Source organism: Lissotriton vulgaris, unplaced genomic scaffold (assembly GCF_964263255.1).
Source record: "Lissotriton vulgaris unplaced genomic scaffold, aLisVul1.2 SCAFFOLD_1748, whole genome shotgun sequence".
Lineage (NCBI taxonomy): Eukaryota > Metazoa > Chordata > Amphibia > Caudata > Salamandridae > Lissotriton > Lissotriton vulgaris.
In genome coordinates, this window is record NW_028243661.1 from 383,089 (window position 1) to 394,914 (window position 11,826).

The 11,826-nt window shown below is 42.1% G+C and overlaps 1 protein-coding gene and 1 pseudogene across 2 annotated transcripts in view; both read left to right on the forward strand.

The window, feature by feature from the left end:
• The window catches only part of LOC147668260 (uncharacterized), a 110,276-nt pseudogene extending 102,089 nt beyond the window's left edge, over window positions 1–8,187 (forward strand). The window contains exons 5-7 of the transcript XR_015304138.1: window positions 6,648–7,408; window positions 7,562–7,984; window positions 8,155–8,187. The product of XR_015304138.1 is annotated as an uncharacterized LOC147668260 (transcript). The remainder of the gene's footprint in view (window positions 1–6,647; window positions 7,409–7,561; window positions 7,985–8,154) is intronic.
• Window positions 8,188–8,602: 415 nt separating this feature from the next.
• LOC147668261 (uncharacterized) lies at window positions 8,603–11,372 on the forward strand. Its single transcript, XM_086948658.1, has 3 exons — window positions 8,603–8,686; window positions 8,869–11,119; window positions 11,269–11,372. Exons 1-3 carry the CDS (start codon window positions 8,603–8,605, stop codon window positions 11,370–11,372), a joined length of 2,439 nt encoding a protein of 812 aa, XP_086804784.1.
• Window positions 11,373–11,826: the final 454 nt, after the last annotated feature.

The following is an 11,826-nucleotide window of genomic DNA, read 5'->3' on the forward strand; positions in this document are numbered from 1 at the left end:
CTGTGTTGTCTCCAGCGGCTACCAATCCTGATGACGACATTCATTGAGATCTCACAGACGCAACATGCTAATGGTGAGGTACGAGGAACAACAGGCGCACAGGTACCATCTACTTCGAAAATTGCTAATGTGACTGACGCTGACGTTGATGGTTCACATCTATGTGCGGTTAATCTGCTTAACGAGGTAATCCAGATTTCACCTACAATGGTAGACAAATTCTTTACAGACTTAGAAGACTTGATGTTTTCTCCTAGCCCTAACACTGACTTTTGATTTTGCACGCAGTGTTCTGAGAGACTCTGAATTCGACCTTCATTTTGCAAAACAAAGTTCTAACTTTGGGACTTTATTTTTCCTATGATTAATTTTTGTTTTTCAAAATTCTTATTGTTTCATTTTTTGGCACCAAGTAATCTGCTTAAAGTAGAACTATTCATAGAGAACTAAATTTCTGTGATAGACTTCCAAGAGACAATAATTGACCTTGTCCTCATACAAACAGTTCATATAATCTGCTCGACTTCTTTTCTGTATTGAAGAGCCATTTCATAAACGTATTTTTGTGATTCATTCGGATAGCATTTTCAAATGTCAAAAATATATGCTTTGTATGAAACATTGCTTTGAAATGCATACAGCACAAATGCTCTTTTTCATGTACAGTCAATGCCTTTTTGTGTATTTTGGGTGGGTTTTAAAGCATCATGTTTAGATATGTTTTTATGTGATTAGAACTTAGTAATGTCATACATAATAAAGTGGAGTGGGTGTTGTGTGGCGTTTTAGGCTCCAAGTGAATTTTCCCGATTCATGCCCTTATATAGGTACAATTCACATTGCCCTTATATAGGCATAGAAATCAATCCCCCTATTTAGACATACCCCATGCAGACCAAATACAGGCATGGCTACTTCGACCCATACCAAACATCACAACGATTTCTTGAAAATCGGCTTAAGCAGTTAGGGAACTTTCCCTTGCTCAAATATTGATTTGTTCAAGAACTCATGTACTTTGCAAAGAACAACTATTCCCTAGGGGTTCTTTCCTGACGTTATTATGCCCGACTTTATGTCAAGCTATGGCATTCCTAGACACCTTCAAGGTGTAAATATACCGCCACTTGCTCTAGCGAGACACAGTGGTTCGGAGCAGTTCGACTATCTACTTGCCAGACTGAGCTCGCTACAGCAAGTGCCGACGGAGGCCGACCCTCCAGCTGACGCACTGATCAGGAAGCTATCTCTTCTCCTGCCGAGAATCCAGCTCCAGTGTTTCCAAGCTCCCCTTGCGGGGTGTAGGGAAATTGATTTCCGAGACAGAGATACCAGACCTCCTTCATTCTAACTAAGGTATGAAGCTGATTAGAACCTAGAGAAATCTTAGAAAGATTCTTGGCAAAGAAAACAAAACCTATGCTACACAATACTTACTTCTTCACTCGTACTAGACTTAGGTTAGGTACATCGAAGTAGGCGTATTTGAGAAGCACCAGTTGAGTATTTTAGCCTGTGTCTTTATGTATGTATTTTTAAATGGCTTAGAAACCATGCAATGCTCTTACAGTATTATTTTATAATACTATTCTCACTGTACGCATTATACTTTGCAGTCTGCTTAACAATTGTAGCAGTTCACTTCTCTTGTATGAGAAAGAAGACTGTTCAAAAAACCTTTTTATTGAAAATGCCTGTCTTTCTATTTCTCTACAAACTCTGTTGAAACGAAGCATGCACGATTGACTGAATGAAATATGTATCTGTTGTTTCCGCCACTCTAGAGATATGTTTCTTATTCTTAGAAAACAAAGTTGTCATGTTTATGAGGTTGTCAGAAACTAATCCCTTCTTGTGAATTCGAGAAAGTTTCTAGTGACCTTTGAGCTAGCTGTCACTCAGTATTAAGTTTAGTATATTCGATAGAGGTTTAGTCGACCTCAGTCCTACGTCTATTCTATAGGATATATTATTCCAATGCACAGAGCCTATAGGGAATATAGAAACTACGCTACAGCAGTAGGAATCTACTTCCCATTTATGAAGCAACAGACAGCACAGCATGTCTGCCAGAGATGTTGTAGGGTCAGAAACAGTACATAAGTAAGTAGGTATGATGGAAAACTAACTGATGAGTAAGATTTTAAATGAAGAAGCTGCTGTGATAGACGGCAAAACATCCATGTCAAAACATCAGCAGTAGGACAATGGTTTATGGAATGATAATGGTAGATTTATATACACGTCTGTGCAGTGTGTGTCACTTAATGTTCTTTTCTCCCACTCTCATGAGATGGTTTTACAAGGCAACTCTGAGCTCACTGAGTGTGGAGCTTCCACGAATCCCAGAGACAGGCCGTTCCAAAGACGGTAACAGAGAAGGTTGAAAGATCTGAGTTTTGATCCTGGCAGATTGACTGGTGATCCCTGAGGGGGTGTAGTTGGTCTGTGTGTTGTCACAGCTTTCCAGTGGGTGTAAGAAAATGTCAGCAATTTGTGGAGGGCACTCTTTTGGGTGAGACCCACCCAGCTTCATGCACTATGGGCTAGAGGGTTTGTGTCTGCGCAGGATATGTTACATTCTGATAGCAAAATGGAGGACCTTGTCCATAGCGGATAGATGTTACCAAGGATTAACATCTTCAGTTACGACAGATAGAGAAAGTCCATTTACCTCGAGGTGCTTGAAAAGCTTTCTGCACTCTGCTGGTGCAGGCAGGATGTTTATTCTCTAGTTGGAATTTGCCTGGGGATGTTCAGATAAAGTGGGTGAATCAAACCTTGGAGCAGCACTGGTAGCGTTGACTCTTGGAGTCTTGCAGTGTGTGCTGGATGCGGTAGAACTGTCTCAATGCTCTACGGAGCTCAGAAAATCCAGACTCTCCTTCATCTCAGAGATCGACCTCTGTGGCTTGACCAGTTGAACTGCAATAAAGAAGATGACCTGGACCAGTTCTACCTCTCCCGACCTTTGAACTGATCATTGAGGAACGAAGCCCTGCCTGGAAGGAAGATCTGCACAAGGCACAGCTGTCAGAAGTACCACCTGGAAGGAAGATCTGCACAAGGCACAGCTGACAGAAGTACACCCTGGAAGGAAGATCTGCATATTGCACAGCTGTCAGAAGCCCTGCCTGGAAGGAAGATCTGCACAGGGTGCAGCTGACAGAAGCCCCCGTCTGGAAGGAAAATCTGCAAAAGGTGCAGCTGATAGAAGCCTCCGCCTGGAATGAAGGTCAGCACAGGGCACAGCTGACGGAAGGTCTGCCTGGTGGTGACCTCAAAGCAGTGAGAGACCCACAAACCACAAGATCCTTGAGGCCCAGCTAGCCAGACTGGACGCAATGTACACCAGAGGCCTGATTTAGATTTCAGCGGATTGTTTATTCCATCACAAATGTGACAGGTATCCTGCCCGACCCATTAAAAATGTATTACATCCTGTGGCAATTATAATAAGGCAGGCAGGATATCTGTCACATTTGATAATGCCTTGGTCTAGTTTGCAGAGTTTTACTCAGCGGAACTCCACGAAGTGCCAGGGAAACTCCACCGCATTCTGCAGACTTCTGCTAGTGGCAGAGTTTGTTAAGTTGCGCTGCTCTCACTGATTTTTAGTTCCAGGAGTTTAACCCCCACTGTAAAATCCGCACAATGCTGCTTTCTGCCGCTCTAATTGATATTCTAATCGAATGGCAGCTTCATCAACGAGAATGGCAGATTTTAACACTCGAGTGGTCGCGACCTCCCGTGACCTCCCGCAATGAGAAATCTCGCCAGGAGGAGGTCTATCCTGTTATATTTTCTCACAAGCGCTCGCCACCTTACCGGTGGCGAACCGCTTGAGAAAATAATTCTGTTCTGCATGGAGTTTTTTGGACCAACTCCGCACTCTTGGGCAAAACTTTGCGAGGTCTGCCAGCAGAGCTGAATTCTTCACCCACCCCTAGTCTTGAGGCAATAATCTGTTGGACACACTCCTAACTAGGCCCTTTGTCTGCAATAAGTGCTGTAGACGAAGTGAAATCCATGGCCTTGTGAGTATGAGGCAGTTATCTGAATTCTGATGAACCCCACAGAGTGAGTGTGAAGCCAGAGAGCAGTAGGGGGCCAAAGGACAGGAAATTAGGTAAACTTAAATATGAGAAATATGGAAAGGTATAAATGCAGCATCACCTGTGGATACCTGACACCTCCTCCCACTCTTCAAAATGCCCATCCGGTCACAAATGGCATCCTGGGCCCCAAAAGGACAACATCATGCCAGATGCCATGTAATGTTGGAAAAGGTGGTAAAAAGAGTAATAGGCACACATCTGCTGCAGGGATATGTCAGGTAAATTATTGGTTGTGATGGATTCTCTATAAGTAGTAAATGACTGATATCATTGAATATTAAATTATATGACTCAACATTTGTTTGCCATATCTGCGCCTATAATGTAAAGGACGGGCCTTAAAGTGAACCCCTTGTTCTGTTTTACACAAAAGAAGGAGCTGCATCTTACAGAACTTTATCTAACTTAGGAAGAACTAAAGACTTGCTTTTTAAAGTTATCTTCCATGGCCAGAACCAGGCTCTGTAAGCTACACTAGTTTCAGGGGGACAGACAGATGATATGGCGATATGAAACACCCCTCAACTCACAATAATGTTCCAATCTTCCAGGTTAGTAGAAACCAGAAATGCTTGAACCAAGGGAGCTGTTGAAAGTGTCAAAGGTGACTTATGAACAGCGAGGTAAAGACAGGCGTTGGTATTTGAGATGATCTTAAGTAATTCCGAAAGAATGAGAAAAAGTGTGTAAATGGAGTTACTTTTGTTGTATACTTCGTAAAGAGTTACTGGAAATTTTACAGCCCAGCCTGACCCTTCTCTTTTTCTATACTCTACTGTTGTTTAAATGAAATCTTGACCATATGCGTCTATCTTAAGCTATACCTCAAGCACTTGGGTGCTCCGTGAGTGCCCTTACTTTGCTCAGTTACTCTGTAAACATTGGTAAATCACCTCTTTTCCAGACATTAATAAAATGTCACCTGATCAACAGAACATTTAGTTAAATATCTGTGTATGATGAAATATTCCTTGCTAAGTTTCAAAAGCGATAAAGAAGAAAGGGGAGCTTTCCTAAGATTTTGCACTGTGTTTGCGTCACAAAAGAGGCACAAAATGGCGCAAAATCTTTTTTCCTAATTTACTTTCCAGCGCTTAACTTGTTTAGCACTGGAAATAACGTTAAAGTAATGTAAGACTGCGCATAGCATTGTTTGGCATTACTTTGTGCCATGGGGGCCTGCCAAGGGGGGTGCATGGGTGTTCTCGTGCAACAACAAAACTAGGTGCAAGGAAGGAGAAATGCTTTCATTTCTTCTTCCGTTTCTGACTTTGCATGTGTGCTGCACTGTGCAACACGTATGCAAAATGGGAAAAGCTTTCCCTCGTGTCGAGGTATAGTAATTTGTACAGGAAGGGTGTCCTTCCTGTACAAAACCCATGCTGGACTCTCAGACTCACGCACCCTAGTGCTCTGGTGCTAAGGTGTGTGCATGGCGCAGGCCCTCTGTAATTAGTGCCGGCGCAAGGGAAAGGAAAAGAGAGAGCCATATCTCTGAAAATATGATGCTCTCCTGTTCCCTTCCTGTCGCGCCACGCAACGTAGCCTCGAGGGGGTAGGGCTGCGCTGCATTGTGTGGAGTGTCTTTTACAACCAGTTAAACATTGTGAATTCTCATTCCATTATATTTCCATTTAGTAATTTTAAATATCTTTACATCAACAGAAAACAAGCTTTGAATGTGTGAAATGACCATCAAATAATGAAGCGAAGGCTGTAACTCTTCAATAATAGCAGAAATAATGAGCTCCAGTATTCAGGAAAACATCAGCGCAGTCGGCGACAGAGGAACCTGCACTCAAACTGACAGATTCCGGGTGAAGGATCAAGGGCAGTTCAGAGATTGTAAGAAGCTGAGCTGTGCACCTCCACGCCACAAGACGAAGAAATGACCTTACTAAAATTAAGGCAACAACAATAACAAACCGCCTCCTGTATAAACAAGTGTCCAACACCTGCTTTGATCATCAGATCGGTATGATGTGATTACCGCAGTGCTCTGTTTTCTAAGATGATTATAAGCCATCATTCCGTGCTCTAGGTGAATTCTAAACTCTTTCTCCCCGAACCACAGTAACCAGAGAAGAGCATAACAGAGCGGAGCCAGACAACTGACGGGTAAAGGAAAGAGGAGTTCTTATATCTACAATACAACAGACTGTCCCGATTTGCACCGGCCAGAAGGAAGATACATCTTTACCCGCAAGCGTGCATTGCCATAATCCAATCTGAAGGCACAATTGCCTACAAAGACACCTTCTACATATTAGGAGTGTGGTAAATATTAGGTAGCTATCGCATTTTATTGTTAAAACAGAAATCAAACGTGGAAAATACTGCACACATATAAAGTGTGTGAGAAAAAGCCAAGTGCTTTATCAGACATGTCGGCCCATCAGGAAATGCAATCATGGGATATAGACAAATGTATACCCGACCCACAGACACTAACCAGGAAAGAGGAATCATACACATACAAAAAGAGCTTTAGTTTGTCATCACTACGCAAGCTTCATCAGCAAACCTGCCCAGGAGAAAAAAAATTCAAGTGCAGTGAATGTGTAAAGAGCTTTGGTCAGTTATCAGTCCTACAGATACATCAGCTTACACACATGGGGGAAAAGCCATATCATTGCAGTGAATGTGCAAAGTGCTTTAGTCACTTATCAAACCTCCAACAACATCAGCGAATACACACAGGGGAAAAACCATTCAAGTGCAGTAAATGTGCAAAGTGCTTTAGTCAGTTATCACAACTTCAAAGACATCAGCGAATGCACACAGGGGAAAAACCATTCAAGTGCAGTAAATGTGCAAAATGCTTTAGTCAGTTATCATACCTTCAAAGACATCAGCGAACACACACGGGGGAAAAACCATTCAAGTGCAGTGAATGTGCAAAGTGCTTTAGTCAGTTATCACACCTTCAAACACATCAACGAACACACACGGGGGAAAAACCGTTCAAGTGCAGTGAATGTGCAAAGTGCTTTAGTCAGTTATCTCACCTTCAAAAATATCAGCGAATACACACAGGGGAAAAACCATTCAAATGCAATGAATGTGGGAATATCTTTAGTCAGATGTCAGACCGAAAACGTCATCAGCGAGCACACACGGGGGAAAAACCTGATCATTGTAGTGAATGTGACAGTAGTTTTCGCGACTCTTCAGCATTAAGGTATCATCAGCGAACACACACAGGGGAAAAACCATTCAAGTGCAGTGAATGTGCAAAGTGCTTAAGTCAATTATCAAACCTTCAAAAACATCAGCGAATACACACAGGGGTAAAACCATTCAAATGCAATGAATGTGGGAAGACCTTTAGTTATATATCAGAACGAAATTGTCATAATCGAACACACACGGGGGAAAAACCATTCAAGTGCAGTGAATGTGGGAAGAGCTTTAGTCGGATATCAGCCCGAAAAAGTCATCAGCAAACACACACGGGGGAAAAACCTTATCATTGTAGTGAATGTGATAGTAGTTTTCGCGACTCTTCAGCATTAAGGAAACATCAGCGAACACACACAGGGGAAAAACCATTCAAGTGCAGTAAATGTGCAAAGTGCTTTAGTCAGTTATCACAACTTCAAAGACATCAGCGAATGCACACAGGGGAAAAACCATTCAAGTGCAGTAAATGTGCAAAGTGCTTTAGCCAGTTATCATACCTTCAAAGACATCAGCGAACACACACGGGGGAAAAACCATTCAAGTGCAGTGAATGTCCAAAGTGCTTTAGTCTGTTATCACACCTTCAAACACATCAACGAACACACACGGGGGAAAAACCGTTCAAGTGCAGTAAATGTGCAAAGTGCTTTAGTCAGTTATCACACCTTCAAAAACATCAGCGAATACACACAGGGGAAAAACCTTTCAAATGCAATGAATGTGGGAAGAGCTTTAGTCAGATGTCAGACCGAAAACGTCATCAGCGAACACACATGGGGGAAAAACCTTATCATTGTAGTGAATGTGACAGTAGTTTTCGCGACTCTTCAGCATTAAGGTATCATCAGCGAACACACACAGGGGAAAAACCATTCAAGTGCAGTGAATGTGCAAAGTGCTTTAGTCAATTATCAAACCTTCAAAAACATCAGCAAATACACACAGGGGTAAAACCATTCAAATGCAATGAATGTGGGAAGACCTTTAGTTATATATCAGAACGAAATTGTCATAATCGAACACACACGGGGGAAAAACCATTCAAGTGCAGTGAATGTGGGAAGAGCTTTAGTGGGATATCAGCCCGAAAAAGTCACCAGCGAACACACACGGGGGAAAAACCTTATCATTGTAGTGAATGTGACCGTAGTTTTCGCGACTCTTCAGCATTAAGGAAGCATCAGCGAACACACACAGGGAAAAACCATTCAAGTGCAGTGAATGTGCAAAGTGCTTTAGTTACCTATCCAACCTTCAAAATCATCAGCGAATACACACAGGGGAAAAACCATTCAAGTGTAATGAATGCGGGAAGAGCTTTAGTTGGATATCAGACCGAAAACGTCATCAGCGAACACACACGGGGGAAATACCTTATCATTAAAGTGAGTGTGACAGTAGTTTTCACGACTCTTCAGCATTAAGGTATCATCAGGGAACACACACAGGGAAAAAAACATTCAAGTTCAGTGAATGTGCAAAGTGCTTTAATCACTTATCACACCTTCAAACACCTCAGCGAATACACACAGGGGAAAAACCATTCAAGTGCAGTAAATGTGCAAAGTGCTTTAGTCAGTTATCACAACTTCAAACACATCAACGAACACACACGGGGGAAAAACCGTTCAAGTGCAGTGAATGTGCAAAGTGCTTTAGTCAGTTATCTCACCTTCAAAAATATCAGCGAATACACACAGGGGAAAAACCATTCAAATGCAATGAATGTGGGAATATCTTTAGTCAGATGTCAGACCGAAAACGTCATCAGCGAACACACACGGGGGAAAAACCTGATCATTGTAGTGAATGTGACAGTAGTTTTCGCGACTCTTCAGCATTAAGGTATCATCAGCGAACACACACAGGGGAAAAACCATTCAAGTGCAGTGAATGTGCAAAGTGCTTAAGTCAATTATCAAACCTTCAAAAACATCAGCGAATACACACAGGGGTAAAACCATTCAAATGCAATGAATGTGGGAAGACCTTTAGTTATATATCAGAACGAAATTGTCATAATCGAACACACACGGGGGAAAAACCATTCAAGTGCAGTGAATGTGGGAAGAGCTTTAGTCGGATATCAGCCCGAAAAAGTCATCAGCAAACACACACGGGGGAAAAACCTTATCATTGTAGTGAATGTGACAGTAGTTTTCGCGACTCTTCAGCATTAAGGAAACATCAGCGAACACACACAGGGGAAAAACCATTCAAGTGCAGTAAATGTGCAAAGTGCTTTAGTCAGTTATCACAACTTCAAAGACATCAGCGAATGCACACAGGGGAAAAACCATTCAAGTGCAGTAAATGTGCAAAGTGCTTTAGCCAGTTATCATACCTTCAAAGACATCAGCGAACACACACGGGGGAAAAACCATTCAAGTGCAGTGAATGTCCAAAGTGCTTTAGTCTGTTATCACACCTTCAAACACATCAACGAACACACACGGGGGAAAAACCGTTCAAGTGCAGTGAATGTGCAAAGTGCTTTAGTCAGTTATCACACCTTCAAAAACATCAGCGAATACACACAGGGGAAAAACCTGTCAAATGCAATGAATGTGGGAAGAGCTTTAGTCAGATGTCAGACCGAAAACGTCATCAGCGAACACACATGGGGGAAAAACCTTATCATTGTAGTGAATGTGACAGTAGTTTTCGCGACTCTTCAGCATTAAGGTATCATCAGCGAACACACACAGGGGAAAAACCATTCAAGTGCAGTGAATGTGCAAAGTGCTTTAGTCAATTAGCAAACCTTCAAAAACATCAGCAAATACACACAGGGGTAAAACCATTCAAATGCAATGAATGTGGGAAGACCTTTAGTTATATATCAGAACGAAATTGTCATAATCGAACACACACGGGGGAAAAACCATTCAAGTGCAGTGAATGTGGGAAGAGCTTTAGTCGGATATCAGCCCGAAAAAGTCATCAGCGAACACACACATGGGAAAAACCTTATCATTGTAGTGAATGTGACCGTAGTTTTCGCGACTCTTCAGCATTAAGGAAACATCAGCGAACACACACAGGGGAAAAACCATTCAAGTACAGTAAATGTGCAAAGTGCTTTAGTCAGTTATCACAACTTCAAAGACATCAGCGAATGCACACAGGGGAAAAACCATTCAAATGCAGTAAATGTGCAAAGTGCTTTAGCCAGTTATCATACCTTCAAAGACATCAGCGAACACACACGGGGGAAAAACCATTCAAGTGCAGTGAATGTCCAAAGTGCTTTAGTCTGTTATCACACCTTCAAACACATCAACGAACACACACGGGGGAAAAACCGTTCGAGTGCAGTGAATGTGCAAAGTGCTTTAGTCAGTTATCACACCTTCAAAAACATCAGCGAATACACACAGGGGAAAAACCTTTCAAATGCAATGAATGTGGGAAGAGCTTTAGTCAGATGTCAGACCGAAAACGTCATCAGCGAACACACATGGGGGAAAAACCTTATCATTGTAGTGAATGTGACAGTAGTTTTCGCGACTCTTCAGCATTAAGGTATCATCAGCGAACACACACAGGGGAAAAACCATTCAAGTGCAGTGAATGTGCAAAGTGCTTTAGTCAATTAGCAAACCTTCAAAAACATCAGCAAATACACACAGGGGTTAAACCATTCAAATGCAATGAATGTGGGAAGACCTTTAGTTATATATCAGAACGAAATTTTCATAATCGAACACACACGGGGGAAAAACCATTCAAGTGCAGTGAAAGTGGGAAGAGCTTTAGTCGGATATCAGCCCGAAAAAGTCATCAGCGAATACACACATGGGAAAAACCTTATCATTGTAGTGAATGTGACCGTAGTTTTCGCGACTCTTCAGCATTAAGGAAGCATCAGCGAACACACACAGGGAAAAACCATTCAAGTGCAGTGAATGTGCAAAGTGCTTTAGTTACCTATCCAACCTTCAAAATCATCAGCGAATACACACAGGGGAAAAACCATTCAAGTGTAATGAATGCGGGAAGAGCTTTAGTTGGATATCAGACCGAAAACGTCATCAGCGAACACACACGGGGGAAATACCTTATCATTAAAGTGAGTGTGACAGTTGTTTTCACGACTCTTCAGCATTAAGGTGTCATCAGGGAACACACACAGGGAAAAAAACATTCAAGTTCAGTGAATGTGCAAAGTGCTTTAATCACTTATCACACCTTCAAACACATCAGCGAATACACACAGGGGAAAAACCATTCAAGTGCAGTAAATGTGCAAAGTGCTTTAGTCAGTTATCACAACTTCAAAGACATCAGCGAATACACACAGGGGAAAAACCATTCAACTGCAGTAAATGTGCAAAGTGCTTTAGTCAGTTATCACACCTTCAAAGACATCAGCAAACACACACGGGGGAAAAACCGTTCAAGTGCAGTGAATGTGCAAGGTGCTTTAGTCTGTTATCACACCTTCAACATCATAATCGAACACACACGGGGGAAAAACCATTCAAGTGCAGTGAATGTGCAAAGTGCTTTAGTCAGTTATCAC

Excerpts from the sequence above, each read along its gene's own strand:
- LOC147668261 (XM_086948658.1), top strand. The coding sequence starts at position 8,603 with ATGAATGCGGGAAGAGCTTTAGTTGGATATCAGACCGAAAACGTCATC. Across the intron at positions 8,687-8,868 it reads GGAAATACCTTATCATTAAA|TGCTTTAGTCAGTTATCACA; the intron begins GTGAGTGTGACA and ends AAATGTGCAAAG. Across the intron at positions 11,120-11,268 it reads ATGGGAAAAACCTTATCATT|GGGAAAAACCATTCAAGTGT; the intron begins GTAGTGAATGTG and ends GAATACACACAG.